Raw genomic sequence first — 20,048 nt, 5'->3', positions numbered from 1 at the left:
TAATAACTTCTGACTGACGAGCATTACCATCATGCCTCATTGTAAATCCAACCCACCCAGAAAGTTGAGATCTCATTAAAATTTGACTATTTTTATCTGGATTTAAAATGAAGGATATTTTCCCACTGAAAATAAAGCAGGTGATCCTGGGGGTATTCAACACATCGGGCAGTAACTGTTTCAGGCTGATAGCACATCATGTAACTTTCCAGTTCATCAGCCTGATACCTTCCCCTTGTTTCTCCCCCACAGGTGCTGCCTGACCTGCAGAGTATTTCCAATGCTTCTTGTTTTCCTTTCAAAGCCGCAGCACTTTTGACTTACTTTTTCTTTCCTGTCTGACCATCGTCCTGCACCGGGCTGCTGCACGCCCTGCTGGCCACGTCCCGCAAAACTGGACCTCGGAAGCGCTCCAGGAAAGAGTCTGGTCGCCTGTCTTGTTCATGAAGGTTTCTGTGAGCCCATTCCCTCAGGACGACAACCAGGTGAACTATCCTAAAAATAAATATGGTGGCAAGTAAATGTCAGATGGTCAGTAATTGCTGGTGTAGCCATGAGAAAGAGAGTGGAACAGATTGTGTGATAAAGAAAGTTTAACACTGCAGAACTGTTGGATAGAATGAGAAAACAGCAGGAGTGCTCACAGGAGAAAGAGTTGCTGCTGGAAATAATACTTTTTATAAGATTTGTGCTTTTTAATAAACATGTATTTTTCACGGTACGTGCTAGTTCATCCCCACTCACTGGCAGAAAACGGTATAGCTGCTAAACTAACGGTTTATCACCTTTCTCATTTTTCATTGGCTAAGTATTAGATTACCCTTGTGATGTAATTGTTTTAATTATGTAGCCTGTTAACTAGTTAATCCCTATCTAAGGAATTTTCTTAACTTAACTATAAAGGTGATATATTTTTCAGAGGCACCATCTTTATTCTTTTTGTCTTCACATTCCTTGCCATTCATTCATCTCTTAACATTGCTTCTCAGCTCTCCATTTAGTTTTCTTACTATTTGTGTGTTTGTTTGTTCTCTAAGATAAACAATCATTAGAATTGGCCTTATCTCAAACAATAACAAGGTGGCCTACAGGGAAGAAGTCATCTCTCTGACACAGTGGTGTCAAGAAAACAACCTCTCCCTCAATGTCACAACAACAAAGGAGCTGGTTGTGGATTAGAGGAGGAATAGAGATGGGATATCTCCTATTGACATCAATGGATCTGGGGTTGAGAGGGTAAACAGCTTCAAGTTCCTCGGCATCCACATCACCGAAGACCTCATTTGGTCTGTACACACCAGCTGTGTGGTGAAAAAGGCACAACAGCACCTCTTTCACCTCAGACAGTTGAGGAAGTTTGGCATGGGCCCCCAAATCCTAAGAACTTTCTACAGGGGCACAATTGAGAGCATCCTGATTGGCTACATCACTGCCTGCTATGGGAACTGTACCTCCCTTAATCGCAGGATTCTGCAGAAAGTGGTGCAGACAGCCCAGGGCATCTGTAGTTGTGAATTTCCCATGAGTTAGGACATTTACAAGGACAGGTGTGTAAAAAGGATCATTGGGGACCCAAGTCACCCCAACCACAATCTATTCCAGCTGCTACCATCCAGGAAGTGGTACCACAACACTAAAGCCAGGACCAACAGACTCCAGGGCAGCTTCTTCCACCAGGCCATCAGACTGATGAACTCACGCTGACTTGAGTACACTGTATATGACATTGACTGTTCTATTTATTATAAATTACTATGATTGCACATGGCACATTTAGATGGAGACATAATGTAAAGATTTTTACTCCACATGTATGTGAAGGATGTAAGAAATAAAGTCAATTCAATTAAGACTGCTCGTCATTCCTGACTCCCAGAAGAACCGTAAGGATTAGAAAAGAAGCAAAGATCAAACATTACCCGGAAGAGTCATAGAGACGTAAAACACAGAAGCAGGTTCTTTGCCCTACTCCATCCGTAACAACCATTATCCCTAACAACACTAATCCCAATTGCTCACATTAGGATATCCTTCTATGCCTGTGCTTTCAAGTGCCTGTCTAAACACCGTGACTGTATCTGCCATGCCTGGAACCACAACCTCCTTTAAAATTGTTCTCCCTCATCTTAACCCTAAGCCCTCTTGTTTTAGACACTCGCAACTTTGGGAAAATATTCCTACAAAGTATTCTCCCTAAGCCTTTCCAAGTTTCATACCTCTATTAGGTCATCTCTTGATCTCCTTCACTTTGAGGAAAAAGAACTCATCCTTTCCATTCTCTCCTTACAAGCAAAGTCCTCCAATCTAGGCAATAATCCTGGGGAATCTCATCTGCACTCTCTCCAGCACAGTCTCATCCTTCCTATAGTACGGTGATCAAATTTGCACCCAATAGTCCTGATGGAGCCGAAACAGCATGTTGTATCGTTACAAAATAACATTGGAATTCTTATATTCATTGCCCTGACCTACAAATGCAAGCATGTCACATGGCTTCTTCATCACCCTTTTGAGCTGCATTCAGTGACTATGGACAGGACACTGTTCATTAGCATTCCTACTGTGTACATCCTACAAGTGTACATGCAAATGTGGTGAAAGGGTGTACAATGCATGGATGATGTTCCAGCTGTTATACTGCTTACCTGGACAGTGCCCCTTGACCTCGGAATGACTTATGCGACCCCGTTCCTCTGTGGTCCATTGCAGCCACCCTTTGCAGCTCTGAACTGGCATCATCAGAGGCAGACCTTCAACAGAGAGATGTTACATCGTTCCAATCCTGGATGCCACAGCAGTGAACGGACCAAACTCCAGTGTGCTGCTTGCTCATACAGTACAGGGAGGGACAAGATTCCAGAGTGCTCATGAATCAAGAAGGTCCCTCTGAAAAATTGATAGATGTCTGTTTCCATTGGACCCTTGTTCATCTACATCTTGCCTAGGCCATCCTCATTCCAGCCCAGCAGTGGAGATCAGGATGGGTTGCAAGCACCGTCTGAACTGGAGATGCAGCCCTCCCCATGGTTTGAACTGTATCAGGACTTGGACTTTGTACTGAACTGGACTTTGTACAGTTCCAGTGAAATTATCGTTGTGGTGAAGTAGCATCAAAGTGTGCAGATCCTTTGGACAGCATTTTAGGTGGCAGCCAGGGAATGGCCTGAACTGGTAAATGGGTACAATGTTTGTTTCAGAGACTGAAGTACACAAGTGCATAAAGAAATGTGAGCCAAATAGGCCACTCGTCCCTTCAGCCCTTTACAGCCATTCAATTGCATGACAGCTGATCAATTCCTCTCTGTGCCAGAACCTCATTCACCTCCATTTCTCAATCATTCACCTTAAATGTAAAGCAATGAGTCTTACATCAGTAGTGGGCAAACGGTTGGGGAGGATTCTTAGAGGGAGGATTTACAAGCATTTGGAGAAGAACAGTCTGATTAGGGATAGTCAGCATGGTTTTGTGTGAGGGTAGGTTGCGTCTCATGAGCCTGATTTTTTTTCTGAAGAAGTGCCAAAAGAGATTGATGAAGGTAGAGCTGTGGATGTGGTGTACACTGTATGGATTTTAGTAAGGCGTTCAACAAGGTTCCCCACAGCAGGCTCATTCAGAAAATCAAGAAGCCTGGAATCCTTGAAACCTTTGCTGTGTGGATTTAGAATTTAGTTGCCTACAGGAGGCGGAGAGTAGTTGCAGATGGAGTATATTCTGTTTGGAGATCCATAACTAGTGGTGTTCCATGCAGACCTGTTCTGAGACTCCTGCTCTTTGTGATTTTGAGATGACTTAAATGAGGAAGTGGAAGGGTGGGTTACTAAAGTTGGAGATGTCATGGTGAAGGTTATCATAAATTATAGTGGGTTATTGACAGGATGCATAGCTAGGTTGACCAGAGAGTCAGTCCAGAAAAGTGTAAATTGATACTCTTTGGATGGTTGAACTTGCCACTCCATGTTCTATGTTCCTCCTCCACCTTAAATATCTCTAATCATCTGGGCTCCACCACCTTCAGGGGCAGAGAATTCCAGAGATTTGCCACTCTCTAGAAAGCTTTGAATGACCGGCTCCTTATTTTGCAATGATGTCCCCTTGTTCATGACTTTCCCGCTTGTTTGAAACATCACAACAGCTACTGTGACTAGCTCCCTTATGATTTTACAGGGTATGCTTGAATAAGTTCATTCTTCATCCTTCTGAACAACAAGAAATACAGACCCAGATTGTCTGGCCTCTCTTGACAGGATAACCAACCGTTTGATCCCTGAAATTAGCCTGATACACCTCCAACAATGGCTTCAAACTTTCCCATATTTAAAAAAGATCTTTTGTATAAACTGTAAGAAGTATCGGTCATTGTGAAAGTGTACGGACCTGCTGATTCCATTCTGACAGCTCTGCATGTCTTCACCGGTTCCTGTATCCACCGACAGACAACGGGCTGGCAGGTTGTTGCTAGTTATGAGATCCGCTTGTCTTGCCATCCTTAAATGACTCAAGTGTGACTGTAAATTGAAGCAAGATCGACAATACATTACTACTTTTAAGGATGAAACAGCATTGTAGGTCACACAACATCGGTTAAGAATGAGATCTTCAACTCTCAGATCCACTGCATATGGTCCTGTACATTTTGACCCTTACGGGTTGCTGCCAAGCTTCTGTGTGTGTGCATACTGAACGCAATGTGAGCCGGCATTCTGTGTAGATGACCTACAAGTAAAGTGAACAGCAGCATGTTTGATCTTCACCTCTCCGTCTCTCGTGTGTGTTATTCACGGCCACCCAGCTTCCCAGTGTCACATACATAACAACTGGTGACGAGGTGACAAGTCCTCACACGATATTTATTGTTTTGCCCTCTTCGGTCTGTGTGCCGCTTGCCACGAGGACGCGGCCGTAGTTAGTGTGGTGAGTGAAGAATCTGAGGGGAGAGAATGAGAATGGGACAGTTCAATAAAACAAATGAGAGAAGGAGAGAGAGAGAGAGAGAGAGGGAGAAAGAGAGAGAGATAGATAAGACTAGGCAACTTCTCCGGAACATGATTGCGTTTGAAAATGGCGACAATGTTTGGAAGTATGGGCCATATAACAAAACGACAGAACAATGTGTTCATATACTGAAAGATATGAATATTTTGCACTGGCAAATCAAATTTCAGATGATATTCATGTTCTAACTTTTCTGACTGTGATGGGTACAAAAACGTTTAATTTATTATGCGGTGTATTGTAACATATTAAGCCTGGCAGTCAGTCTAATAAGGACAAAGTTAAAGTCTTAAAGGACCACTATTCACCTAAATCGTTGAATATTGCAGAGAGCAAACAAGAGAAGATCTGCGGATGCTGGAAATCCAAGCAACACACACAAAATGCTGGAGGAGCACAGCAGACCAGGCAGCATCTATGGAAAAGAGTACAGTCGACGTTTCGGGTTGAAACCCTTCAGCAAGACTGGGGAGAAAAAGATGAGAATCAGATTTGAAAGGTGGAGGGAGGGGAGAGAGAAACACCAGAGGATAGGTGAAATCTGGGGGCGAGGGATGAAGTAAATAGCTGGGAAGTTAATTGGTCAAAGAGACAGAAGGCCATGGAAGGGAAAAAAAGGGCAGGGAGAGAAGTAACAGAGAGAGGTGATGGGTGCGCAAGGAGATAACATGAGAGAGAGAAAAGGGATGGGAACTGGTGAAGAATGGTGGGGGGGGGGGGTATGAGGTATTACTAGAAGTTTGAGAAATCAATATTCATGCCATCAGGTTGGAGGCTACCCAAATGGAATATAAGGTGTTGTTTCTCCAACTTAAGTGTGGCCTTATCACGACAGTGGAGAGGCCATGGATGGACATATCAGAATGGGAATGGGAAGTGGAATTAAAATGGGAGATCCCACTTGATCTAATGGACAGAGCATAGATGCTTGGAGAAGTAGTCTCCCAATGTACGTTGGGTCTCACCGATATACAGGAGGCCACATCAGCAGCACCGAATACAGCATAGGACCCCAACAGACTCACAGGTGAAGTGTCGTCTCACCTGGAAGCACTGTTTGGGCCCTGTATGGTAGTAAGGGAGGAGGTGTAGTGGCAGATGTGGCACTTGTCTAGCTTGCAAGGGTATGTGCCAGGACGGAGATCAGTGGGGAAGGACGAACGGACAAGGGAGTTGTATAGGGAGCGATCCCTGAGCAAAGCAGAAAGTTGGCGGGGGGGCAGAGAAAGATGTGTTTGATGGTGGGATCTAGTTGGAGGTGGTGGAAGTTCTGGAGAATTATGTGCTAGACACAGGGACTGGTGGGGTGGTAGGTGAGGACGAGGAACCCTATCCCTGGTAGGGTGGCGGGAGGATGGGGCAAGAGCAGACATGCGTGAAATGGAAGAGATGCGGTTGATGGCAGTGTTAAGAGGTTTAGTTTTCATAAAAGGAATTGAGAGAAGTCTATTTCAAATTTTCTGTCAGTGCTGAAGCAATTGTCTGAACAGTGATTTTTGGGGAGATGCTGAATGACATTTATGTGATAGGCTCATATGTGGTCGGCGTAGAGAGGCAGTTCAGAAACGTTTGCTGACAGAAGACAGACTAACAATACAGAAGGCAATTGAGATAATTGTTTCTATGGAGATGGCGGCTAAAGAAGTGCAGCAATGAGGCACATCTTCCCAAATTCATAAGGTTTCTACTGACTTTAAGAATGACACCTTTTGGCAAGCATTGTAGCAAAACTGGGCATTCAGCACATGAATGCTGGTATAAGGATTCAGATTGCCAAAGCTGCGGCAAGAACCGACACATTGAGTCCATCTGCCAAAATAAAAAGTCACGGTCAAACAAAATCTTTGTATTAAAGAAAATGACCTGAAAAAAAAAACAGAAAAAACGTGTGAACAAGGTGGACTCCAGAAATATGGACAAAGGGTCTTGAAGGACAAGTATGAGTCCTTTCAACCTTCAATTGAATATTTTGGCCCTGTGATTGACAACTCAGTGCACTTTCAAAGGTGAAGGCAATCATGGAGGCTCCATCACCATAGAGTAAAGATCTTTCTTAGGACTACACAAAGTTTGTTCCTAGCCTAGCTAGCATGCTGAAACTACTTCATGAGCTTTTAACACACTGACAGATCACTGTGAAGAGGCTTAAAAAAAAGCCAAAACAGCTTTGTCTCAATCTGAGCACTCACTCATTTCAACCCATCATTGCCCATACAATTAGCCAATGACTCATCACACTATGGTGTGGCAGCAGTTACCTCACACGTCATGCTGTCAGGTGGAGAGCGTCCCATTGCTTTCACAGCAAAGGCATTAAACAAGGCAGAAAGCCACTATGCCCAGATTGAGTGGGGAGCACTCACAACTATCTTTGGAGTTAAGAAATTACATCAATTCCCTTTTGGTCGACAATTTACACTACTGACCGATCATCACCCCTTGATGTCAATTTTGGGTCCGCATGCAGACATTCCTTCCCTGGCTGCTAGTCAAACGCAACGTTGGCCTCTGTTTCTACCTGCACATCAGTACAATATAAAGTACAGGAGGTCTGAGCACCATTCGAATGCTAATGGACTATCTAGACCTGCCTTAGCTGTAACAGTTCGACAGCCATCTGCAACAGAGATCTTTTACTTCAAAGAGGTACATACAGCTCTGATAACTGTGGCACAAGTCTGGAAGCACAGAGGTACAAACCCTGTTCTATCTAAAGTGGTGGACATGATTACTCATGAATAGAAAGGAGAGGCTAGCATGAAATGGAACCCTTACCAGGTTCAATGGAAGGAGCTCACAGTCCAAGCAGGATGTTTACTATGGAGCTACCATGTTGTCATTCCTCCCCCATTAAGAAAGCAAGTGCTTGACACTGTGGCATAGTGTGCATGTAGTAAATTGCATGCAGTTACTTCTGGTGGCCAGGAATGGATGTAACCACTGAAGATAAGGCCAATGCATGCCACAATTGTTCCTCAACTTGCTCCTTTGCATCCATGGGAATGGCCTGAAGCACCACGGAGGAGGGTTTTGCAGGATCCGTAGAAGGCCACATGTTTTCAATCGTAGTGGACACACACAGCAAATGGCCCAAGGTTGCCATCATGAGGAGCACTACATCTGAAAAACACACTGAGGAGTATGTTCCATCTTTAGCTTCTTCAACAGCTTGTAAGTGACAATGGCCCATAACTGCTGTCTGAAGAATTCAAGACATTTAGGGAAGCAAGTGGTATTCAACACATCAAGTCAGCAACGTATCATCCAGCCACGAATGGCCTTGCTGAATGATTTTTAAAAGCAATGAAACAATGCCTCAAGACTTCAGTAGGAAGTAGATCTCTCAGCCAGCATCTTAGCACCTTCTTGCTGACATACCACAACACATCTCACACTACACCAAAGTGGCTCCAGGCACTGCTCTGATGAAAAGACAGCTTCGCACCCAGCTTGACTAGCCTAGACCCCCCAAACACAAAACAGATTGTGCCAAATGAACAGAAACCCCAAGGAGAGAGATGTGCCAACGCAGAGTACAGAAGTTTCACAGCAGGAGAGAGAGTAGTTGCCCGGAAATACATCTCCGAAACAAAGTGGATACCTGTGGACGTGGCGGCACAAACTGGTCCCGTGCCACACTCAGTGGAAACAGTAACCACAACATCTGGATAAGGTATGTTGGTCAGCTATTGTCCACTTCTGAGGCTACTGAAAACCAACACAAACTGACCAATCCAGATCCAGTTGAAAAAATGGGACGTGATTCTGAAACAATGGTGGCAGAACCTTCATTAAGGTCCAATGACTTAGCCAGTGCTCCCCCAGTACCAGTGCTTTCTGAGGTGCCCACTACCGACAATGCGGTACTCAAGCCAAGATCTACATTTACACCACCAAGAGATAAACTGACTTTGGTGTCATCCCTAGGTTGTCAGTACCATCACAGGAACAGGCGGCCTCCAGACAGATTGAATCTCTAGTTACGTAGCTAACCTTCAGCACATGGGCAGAATAATTTATTCATTCATTATGTGTAGTGCTCTATGGCGTAGGCAATCAAGGTCATGACCATGATTGTTGTTGGCAAATTTTTCTGCAGATGTGGTTTGCCATTGCCTTCCCCTGGGCAATGCCTTTACAAGACGGGTGATCCCAGCTATTACCAATACTCTTCATAGATTGTCTATGTCAATAATCAGTCGCATAACTAGGACTTATGATATGCACCAGTTACTCGTACAACCATGTGCCAACTACTCCCCTGGCTTCCCATGACACTGATGGGGGCCAAATGTTTACCTGAAGGTTAGTGGAGGGAAGGAGCACCTTGGACCTCCTTTGGTAGAGACGTATCTCCAACACGCCACCTAAAATCCCCAAGGTTATGTCTGGGGATAGAGGCAGTCTACCCTCTTTCCCTAGTTTTTCTGTTGTTGGTTCAATGTGACAATACTCCATTAAATGTTAATAGTTCAGCAACCGGTCCTGTATATGGGAAGTGGAAGAAATCTTTAAAAAAGGGAAAAGCGATATGTTATGTATTCATGTACAGTTTGCCCCTGTAGAGCTGCTCTCAAACTTCTCTGTGTGTTACGTACAGAGCATAATGTGAGAGTGCCTTTTGGGTAGATGATTTACAAGCCAAGTAAACAGCAGCATGTTTGTTCCTCACCTCTCTGTATATCATGTGTGTTTTTCACGGCCACCTGCCTTCCCAGTACCACAAACATAACCAAATTGTCATGCTTGAAAACTAATTGATAAATATTTAGACAGTGAATGTAACAGTTAGAATATGGAAAGACTGTGTATACGGAATTGGAGAGTGGCAGATCAAAGGAACTATAGGAAATTACTGCATCACAGGAGATTATTCAGCTTATTATTTCCATGCTAATCAACAGAGTCACTATCTAGCCTATCCCCACCTCTGGCCGGAGACCCGTTTTTCTGTAGGTCACTGTTCTTCAAGTGCACATCCAAGTAGCTTTAAATGTGCTGAGGGCTGCTTCCTATGCCATCCCCTTCAAGTAGAGAGTTTGAGACTCCTAAGCATTCTCTGAATGAAAATGTTTTTTATCACCCCTCTAGTATTTCTCCCAGGTATTTTAAGTCAATGTCCCTGACTTTTGGCTACTCTAGTAAAGGAAACGAGTCTTTCCTCTCCAACTTCTCCAGCTCCTTTTTGACTTTATACATCTCAATTAAATCTCTGTCAACTTTCTTTTTTCAAGAAGTTCAGCTTGTCCAGTTCTTCATCACAGCCGCAACTACCCACTCCCGGCATCTTGGCACTCTTTGCTGTGACAGTCACATCTTTCCTGTAATGTGATGGACTAAACTGTCAATATTGCAGCTGCAAACTAGCATGTGTTATACACAGCACCAGCGTAACTCCCCTGCTGCTCTGCTAGATGCATCGTCTAATAAAGGAAAACATGTGGTGCTTTTTAAACTTCTGATACATCCTTCTGGCTCGAGGACTATTCCTTTCCAACACACTTCCCAGTCTCCTCCCAGTTATTCTACATTCCCTTCTCCTGTTGCAACTCCTCACACTTCTCTGGATTAAATTCCTTTGCTATTTCCTGTCCAACTAAGAAGATCACTTATATGTCTTTGTGATTTGAAGCCTTCCACCTCATTATCAACCACACAGGCAATTACCGTTTTTCTTCTAAGCTTCTTTGTCATCCTCTCTACGTATAGGTCTAAATTATAAACATATATTACAAAACCCCAGGGACTGATTACTGAGTCCTAGTTACAGACTTCAGTCACTTAAACATGCAATAGAGAATACTCTTCTGCATTATGCAATTCAGGCAATTTTAGATCCAATTTCAGCTTTTTCTGTGGGTGGCCTTGTTACTGCATTGTTAATGTAATGCTGCCTGAATGGGAAGACTTTAGTTGCAGAGAGAGATTGGATAGAGTAAGCTTGTTTCTCCTGGAACTAAAGAGGCTAACTAAGGTGGGGGGGGGGGGGGGGTGGAGCCTTATATAAATATAATTATGAGTGCACAGATAGAGTGTAAAGTCAGAGTACCCTACCATACCCAACATAGTTTTAAGCCGAGAGGAAGGCAATTTAAAGGGGGTCTATGGGGTAAGATAATTAAAAAAAACAAAGTAGTTGACATATGGAATATGCTGTTAGAGAGGGTGGTGGAACTAGATACAATCATTTTGTTTCTAAGGAATTAAGACAGGCACTTAACTAGGCAAATCATAGAAGGATTGAAGCCTAATGCAGACAAACGGGATTATTGTAGATGGGCCAGGTCAGCATGAACACAGACAGCAGGAGGACCTGTCTCTGTGGTCAATGACTCAATGAGGTACAGACAGAGGGAGAATGATCTGGGCTGTATGAGTCAATAACTCGATGAGATACAGACAGAGGGAGAATGATCTGGGCTGTATGACTCAATAACTCGATAAGGTATAGACAGAGGGAGAATAATCTGCTCCATATGACTCGTTAACTCTATAATGTATACAGGTGGGGGGGGGGGGGAGAATGATGATTAGTTCGTGAGTTACCACAGCTTTTAATTTGAGTTTTAACTAAATTAGAATAAACTTCTTGAGGCATTACATAGCTTAATCAAGATGCCAATCAGATCAGGTGACGGGTTTTCAGGTGACATTAGATCCACCTCTCTTGCTTGGCTATGGTAGAGTTTCCTATCCAGGAATATCTAGTAACACAAGAGATTCTGCAGATGCTGGAAATGTTCAGCAACAGACAAAATGCTGCAGTGACTCAGCAGGTCAAGCAGCATCTATGAGGGGATTAAACAGATGATGTTTTGGCCAAGACCCCTCATCAGAACTGGAATGGAAGGGGCAGAATGCAGAGTAAAACTGTGGGGGAGTATGGGCTGGCAGGTGATGGGTGAGACCAGTTCAGGGCAAAGCAGCTCTGTGCCAGAGGGTGGACGATGTGAAAAACTGGGACAGGATGGATGGAAGAGGTTAAGGGCTAAAGAAGAAAAAACCATGAAGAAAGGACAGTGAGGTAAAGGAAAGGAGGTGGGGAACCCGAGGAAAGTGACGGGCAGGTTATGAGGTGTGAGGAGGAGGATAACAGAGGTGAGAGGGATTCTAGCATAGGGAAGAAACAAAAAAAAAATGGTGCGGGGATGGGGGTGGGGGGGTAAGTTAGAGAAGCTGATGTTCCGATCAGGACGTGGGAGATTATATGGGGTGTTTCCTCCTCCAACCAGTATTTGGCCACATGGTGGAATTGCGAGTTGACATGGGCAGACATGTCAGTGTGGGAATAGCAAGTCGATTTGAAATGGGTGGCCTCTGACAGATCCTGTCTTTTGCAGAGGACGGATCGAAAATGCTGGTTGAAGAGATCCCGCAATCTGCGTCAGGGTCTCACTGATACAGATGTGGCACGAAGATCACCGGATACAATGGATGACCCTGACAGACTCACAGGTGAAGCACCGTAAGGACTGACTGGGATTCTGAAAGGGTGTGAGGGAAGAGAGGTGTACAAAGAACAAAAAACAATACAGCACAGTACAGGCCATTCGGCCCACAATGTTGTGCTGACCCTTAAACCCTGCCTCCCATATAACCCTCTACCTTAAATTCCTCTATATACCTGTCTAGTAGTCTCTTAAATTTCAAAATTTCAAAAGTAGCACTTGTCACGGTTGCTAGGTTAAGTTCCAGGAGGAGGGATGAGTGGACAAGGACTCTTGTGAAGATCGATCCCGTTGGAAATAACTAGAGATGGATTCAGATTATTTATGGAAAACTTTTACAAACCTCCTGACTCTCACAGTTATAGTGACTAAACCTCTTCCTAACCTGTCACCTGTAAAAATGCCTCTCTCTTCTCTTGGTTCCTCTGACTCCACCACATCTATTCCCAGGATGAGGCTTTGCATTCTAGAACATCCAAGATGTCCTTCATTTTTTTCAGAAAATGGAGTTTCCTTTCCACCACAATTGATGCTGTTCTCAATTTTCCCCATGTAATAGGGATAGGGTTCCCCTTGTTCTCACTTAGCAATCCATTAAACCTTCGTTTCCAGCTCATCATTCATCACAAATTCCGTCATCTCCAACAGAACCTCATCACCAGGCATATCTTACTCTCTCCTGCCCACCACTTCTTTCCTCGGGGATCAATCTCTACGGGTCTCCCTTGTCCACTCGCCCTTCCCCACTAATCTGCCCCCACCCCACCGGGACTTAACTCCTACACCTCCTACCTTACCACCACTCAGGCCACCAAACACCACTTCCAGATAAGGCAGTGCTTTACGTGGGTATCTGTCGGGGTAATTTATTGTATCTTTTGCGGTCTCTACATTGATGAGAGCCGACGTAGATTGGGGGATCGCTTTGTCGAGCACTTGCAAAAGGCAAGATCTATCAGAGGCCACCCATTTCAAATCGACTTCCCATTCCCATACTGACATGTCAGTCTTTGGCCTCCTCTACTGCAAAGAACAGGCCATAAACAGGCTAACGGAGCAACACCTCATATTCCATCTGTGTAGTCTCCAACCTAATGGTAAAACATCAATTTTCTATAATTTGTGGTAACCTCACCCCTCGTCTTCTCCTCTTTTTTCGTTTCTCCCCATCCCAGTGACACCCCTCCCCATGACCTGCCAATCACCACTCTCCGATTCTCCACCCCCTTCCCTTTGCTCCCCATCCCAGTGACACCCCTCCCCATGACCTGCCAATCACCACTCTCCGATTCTCCACCCCCTTCCCTTTGCTCCCCATCCCAGTGACACCCCTCCCCATGACCTGCCAATCACCACCCTCTGATTCTCCACCCCCTTCCCTTTGCTCTATTGTCCCTTCCTTCTTCAACCTTGTACCTCTTCCACCTCTTCCCTCCCAGTTCCTCACTCCATTTCCACTTCCCTACCCACCCAGACTCACCTATCACCTGCGGACGTGTACTCCCCCCACCTATCACCTGCGAGCGTGTACGCTCCCCCACAAATCATCTACAAGTGTGTACTCTCCCCATCTATCACCTGCGAGTGTGTACTCACCCCATCTATCACCTGCAAGTGTGTACTCTCCCCATCTATCACCTGCAAGTGTGTACTCACCCCATCTATCACCTGCAAGTGTGTACTCTCCCCATCTATCACCTGCAAGTGTGTACTCTCCCCATCTATCACCTGCGAGTGTGTACCCTCCCCCCACCTATCACCTGCTAGCGTGTACTCTCCCCCACCAATCACCTGTGAGTGTGTACCCTCCCCCCACCTATCACCTGCTAGCGTGTACTCTCCCCCACCAATCACCTGCGAGCGTGTACGCTCCCCCACCTATCACCTGCGAGCGTGTACACTCCCCCACCAATCACCTACAAGTGTGTACTCCCCCCACCTATCACCTGCGAGTGTGTACTCCCCCACCTATCACCTGCAAGCGTGTACTCTCCCCCACCTATCACCTACAAGCGTGTACTCTCCCCATCTATCACCTGCGAGCGTGTACTCACCCCATCTATCACCTGCAAGCGTGTACCCTCCCCCTACCTATCACCTGCTAGCGTGTACTCTCCCCCACCAATCACCTGCAAGTGTGTACTCCCCTTACCTATCACCTGCGAATGTGTACTCGCTCCCCACCTATCACCTGCGAGCGTGTACTCTCCCCCACCAATCACCTGCAAGTGTGTACTCCCCCCACCTATCACCTGCGAGTGTGTTCTCACTCCCCACCTATCACCTGCGAGTGTGTACTCCCCCCACCTATCACCTGCGAGTGTGTACTCTCTCCCCACCTATCACCTGCGAGTGTGTACTCTCCCCCACCTATCACCTGCGAGTGTGTACTCCCCCCACCTATCACCTGCGAGTGTGTATCCCCCCTCCCCCCACCTATCACCTCCGCCTTCTTATCCAGCCCTGATGAAGAGCCTTGGCCAGAAGCACCAACTGCTGATTGAATCTGCCTAATCCGATGAGTCCCTCCAACATTTTGTGTGTGTCGCTCAGGAACATCTTGTTCCTGATTAAAGTCCATTATTCCACGGATATTCTGATCATTCTCATCAAGGAACCTCTGGTTCATCCTGGCTGAGAAACCAGAAGTCTCGTCACTGGCGCTGCCGGCTGGAATCCGTGAGCTGCTGTGTGTGGAATGATCTCTGTGGGGTCGCTGCAACTTTCCACAATGATTTTTATGCTGCAGCACTTTTCAAAGTTTCAAAGTTCAAAGTATTATCCCATTACCACCTTCTCCTAACAGGCAGTCACAAAACAAGGAAACTCAAATACAAACCGCATATATCTCTCTAACCCCCAAATGCAGAGAATTAAAAACACATCATGTGTATAAGAAAATAAACGAATAAAATAACCCATAATAAGTCCGTCGAACACAAAGGTGCGATGAAAAAAGTGCAAACAGTAACCGCAAGCAAATAGAGTTTCTGAATAGAAGTCCACAAAGAGTCCGAGACTCGTAGAGCCGAGTGAATGTCGTGGAACAATTTTGTTACGTCTTGTTGTGGTTCCCGGAAACAGGCCATTCACTCCCCCACACTGACCATCGAGAACCCATTTACACTAATCGCACACGAATCCTGTTGTATTTCCCCCTCACTCTTATCAACTCTCCCCGATTTTACTACTCACCTGCAAATTTTACAGCGGCTATTTAACCTACCGAGCCGCATGCCCTGGGGCTGGGGGGTGGGGGTGCGGAGCACCCGGGGGAAACCCCGTGCAGTCACAGGGAGAATGGGCAAACTCCACACAGACAGCAAGAACACAATGCGAGGCAGTGGCTCCACCAGGTGTGATACGGTGCTGTATTGGGGCCGTGTAGGTGGCGGTGACAGATCGGATCAGGCAGTGGTCCTCAGTCGCTACAGTCGCTACTGACCAGCCGCAATAAATTAACGCTGTTCATATTAAAACACGTTGACCTCCGAATGTGAAAGAAATGCCTACAATAGACACACCGACCGCTCGGAACACACTAACTGATCACGTTAAAAGAAGTGACTACTGTGATTAAACACAGATTATCGGAGCAATAAGCGTATACAGGGAAGCCGGCGGACTGACCGGCAGATTTCCCAATTAGTGATATGCCCTAAATTCAAAAATATCATCGTGTCTTCCGCCAAGGCGATGGCTAAAAAGAAACTCACTTGCACACTTACATTTAGAAGTCTAAGTTCCCAGACACCGGGAGAGGGGAGAGCAGTCGCTCCGCGTTGCCTTTCGCCTTCTCCAGCACCTTCACAAACTGAAGGGTAAGACCTGGCTCAGCATCAGAGTGAGCGCCGAAGGTCTTCTGCAGAAACGAAACAGGTCCGCATCTTGGTGGCTGCAGCCAAACTAGTGGGGCCATTGTAGTTACATGATACTTACTGGTAGCCCCTCGCCAGTGCACTGAGACTGCTGTGCAGATCGCCTCAAACCGCATCGGGAGAGGTGGGGTTTATAGTGTGTACAGGATAAAGCACTGATCGTGACGGACTCGGCTTCCAGATCCTCCCTGGCAACATAGTGATAATTGTAATATATAATTAATATAGCCCTGCAAATTCTGCTAGGTCTGATGAATTGGTTTTCAAACTCTTCCATGATCTGCTTGCTGTTGAATCACAGTTTGGGAAACCAATCGAATGTTTAAAGACGACGGACAAAGTGCCTATTTGGACACGAGAAAGAGAAGGCAATTGATTATTTCATTTAATGTTTCACTCGTTCCCAATATAAACTTCTTAACTTGTGATAGTTTTTGATTAAAAGACTGGGCAGAGAGGAGGAGGAGAGGATCATCGGGGTTCCCCTTCCCCCATTATCAAGAGCGCTGCGTACGCGGGCCCTTAGCATTGTCAGTGATCTCTCCCATCCAGCCAACAACCTCCTTGACCCCTACCATCAGACAGGAGGCACAGTAACATCAGGTCAACAACTGTTGGGATGGGAAACAGTTTCTTCCCCCAAGGCCGTAAGACGACTAAACTCCCTGTTACCACCCAGGTCTCATCACATAGCGTTATACTGTTTACTTTTTAACTCGTATCGTATATGCACCTTACTATTTGTTAAAAGAGAATCGGTGGATGTTGTGTACTTGGATTTCTAGAAGGCCTTTGACAAGGTGCCACATACGAGGCTGCTTAAGTTAAGAGTCAATGGTATTCTAGCATGGATGGAGCATTGGCTGATTGGCAGGAGGCAAAGAGTGGGAATAAAGGGAGCCTTTTCTTCATTGCTGCCAGTGACTACTGGTGTTCTACAGAGGTATGTGTTGGTACTGCTTGTTTTATATTATATGAAAATGATTTGGATGACCGAATTGATGGCTTTGTAGATGATACAAAGAGAGGTGGAGGGGCAGGTAGTGTTGAGGAAGCAGAGGGGTTACAGAAAGACTTAGACAGATTCGGAGAATGGGCTAAGAAGTAGCAGATGGAATACAGTGTCGGGAATTATATGGTCATACACTTTGGTGGAAGAAATAAAAGCATAGGCTATTTACTAAGTGGAGAGAAAATTTAGAAGTGTGAAGTGCAAAGGGACTTGGGAGAGTCAGAATCAGGTTTAATACCTCCGGCACGTGTCGTGAAATTCATTGACTTAGCAGCAGCAGTACAATGTAATAGTTGAAAATAAAGAAAGAAGTAAATCAATTACATTAAGTATATATGTATATTAAACAGAATATAAATAGAGCAAAACAGAAATTATAGATATATATATAAAGTCAGGCAGTGTTCACAGGTTTAATGCCCATTTAGGAATCGTATGGCAGAGGGGAAGAAGCTGTTCCTGAATCGCTGAGTGTGTGCCTTCAGGCTTCTGTACCTCCTTCCTATTGGTAACAATGAAAAGAGGACAGGGCCCAGGTGATGGGGGTCCTTAACAGTGGATACCACATTTTTGAGGCACTGCTCCTTGAAGGTGGCCTGGATACTACTGGGGCTAGTACCCAAGGTGGAGCTGACTAATTTTACAACTTTCTGTAGCTTCTTTCAGTTCCCCTCCCCCCATACCAGACAGGTGGAGCCTGTCAGAATGCTCTCCACAGTACATCTGTAGAAATTTTTGATCGTCTTAGGTGACAAACTGAATCTCCTCAAATTCCTAACAATTTACAGCCACTGCCTTGTCTTCTTTATAACTGCATCAATATGCTGGGACCAGGTTAGAACCTCAGAGATCTTGACACCCAAGAACTTCTGGTTTCTCACTCTCTCCATTTCTTATCCCTCTTTGAGGATTGGTATGTGTTCCTTCATCTTACCCTTCCTGAAGTCCACAATCAGCTCTTTCGTCTTAATGACATTGAGTGCAAGGTTGTTGCTGTGACACCACTCCACTAGTTGGCATATCTTGCTCCTGTATGCCTTCCTGTCTCCATATGAGATTCTACCAACAATCGTTGCATCATCAGAGAATTTATAGATGGTGTTTGAGCTATGCTTAGCCATACAGTCATGAGTACAGAGAGAATAGAGCGTAGGCTAAGCACACACCACTGAGGAGTGAGGTGGAGATATTATCACCAATCGACACAAATTGTGGTCTTCCGGTTAGGAAGTCAAGGATCCAATTGCAGAGGGAGGTACAGAAGCCCAGGTTCTGTAGCTTATCTATCAGGACTGTGGGAAAGATGGTGTGAAATGCTAAGCTATAGACAACAAACAGCATCCTGACATAGGCGTTTTTATTGTCCAGGTGATCTAAGGCCATGTGAACAGCCATTGAGATTGTGTCTGCCGTAGACCTACTGCGGTGATAGGCAAATTGCAGTGAGGCCAGGTCCTTGCTTAAAAAGGAGTTTATTCTAGTCATGACCAACCTCTCAATGCAATTTATCACCTTAGATGTGAGTGCTACTGGACAATAGTAATTAAGGCAGCTCACACTATTCTTCTTAGACACTGGTATAAGTGTCTAAGAAGGTATAAGGTATAACCTACCTTTTGAAGCAGGTAGGAACTTCCGACCGTGGCAGTGAGAGTCTGAAAATGTCTTTAAATACACCTGCCCGTTGGTTGGCACAAGTTTTCAGAGCCTTAGCAGATACCCCATCAGGGCATGCCTCATGAAGGATTCCCTAAAGGTTAATTTGAAGACTCATTCAGTGACAAATAAGACAAAAGCGATGTTAGCATTCATTTCAAGAGGACTAGAACATAAAAGCAAGGACGTGATGTTGAGGCTTTATAAATTAGGCCTCACTTGAAATATTTTGAGCAGTTTTGGGCAAAAAAATTCTAAGAAAGAATGTGCTGACATTGGAGAGGGTTCAAAGGAGGTTCAAGAAAATTATTCTGGGATTGAAAGGCTTGTCATTTGAGGAGCAGTTGATGACTCTGGGCCTGTACTCAGTGGAGTTCAGAAGAATCCCATTGAAGCTTATCAAATGTTGAAAGGCTTCAATAGAGTAGATGTGGAGATGTTGGGGGAGTTTAAGACCAGAGCACACAGCCTTAGAATGAAAGGACATCCATGAGATGAGGAGGAATTTCTTCAGCCAGAGAGTGGTGAATCTGTGGAGTTCATTGCCACAGGCGGCTGTGGAGACCAGGTCATTGGGTATATGTAAGGCGTAGGTTGATGGGTTCTTGATTAGTCAGGGTAAGAAGGGTTACAGGGAGAATGCAGGAGACTGAGGCTGAGAGGGAAATAGATCAGCAATGATGAAATGGCAGAACAGGCTCGATAGGCCAAATGGTCTCATTCTGCTCCTGTATCTTATGATCTTATCTGTGGTAATATTATTTTATGTGTTGTGTGTGGGAGTTATATGCACTGTGTTTTGCCCAGGAGGAACATTATCCCATTTGGCACTGTACACTTATATGGTTGAAAGACAATAAACTTGGAACTTGAGGAAAAGAACCTTCTCAATACAATCATCAAAGGTGTTTAATATCCTAGAGAAATCGTTGCATAAATGTGAAACTTGTAACGCAAGCTGTCACTGCTTCACTAATAGGATTTTCATAACACATTTTATATCTTGTCTTTGATTCAATAAATAACTTTGATTGGAATGGATTTATTAATCAAATTCCAAA

The 20,048-nt window shown here is 44.9% G+C and overlaps 1 protein-coding gene across 5 annotated transcripts in view; it reads right to left on the bottom strand.

Moving 5' to 3' along the window:
- The window catches only part of LOC140734474 (cyclic nucleotide-gated channel alpha-2-like), a 28,719-nt gene extending 12,295 nt beyond the window's left edge, over positions 1–16,424 (bottom strand). For 2 of the 5 annotated variants that reach the window (XM_073058468.1, XM_073058472.1), the window contains exons 1-4: positions 16,170–16,417; positions 4,376–4,506; positions 2,646–2,750; positions 325–495 (exon numbers count right to left, since the gene is read on the bottom strand). In XM_073058468.1, the coding sequence (XP_072914569.1) occupies positions 325–495; positions 2,646–2,750; positions 4,376–4,485 (386 nt within the window). In that variant the 5' untranslated portion in view covers positions 4,486–4,506; positions 16,170–16,417. Of the gene's footprint in view, positions 1–324; positions 496–2,645; positions 2,751–4,375; positions 4,507–5,301; positions 5,383–15,636; positions 15,656–16,169 lie in introns of those variants that run through there. The other 3 variants (XM_073058469.1, XM_073058470.1, XM_073058471.1) reach the window with 3 other exon arrangements.
- Positions 16,425–20,048: the final 3,624 nt, after the last annotated feature.

The sequence above is a fragment of the Hemitrygon akajei genome, chromosome 10, assembly GCF_048418815.1.
Source record: "Hemitrygon akajei chromosome 10, sHemAka1.3, whole genome shotgun sequence".
Taxonomy (NCBI): Eukaryota; Metazoa; Chordata; class Chondrichthyes; order Myliobatiformes; family Dasyatidae; genus Hemitrygon; species Hemitrygon akajei.
This window is presented reverse-complemented; position numbering and strand designations above follow the sequence as displayed.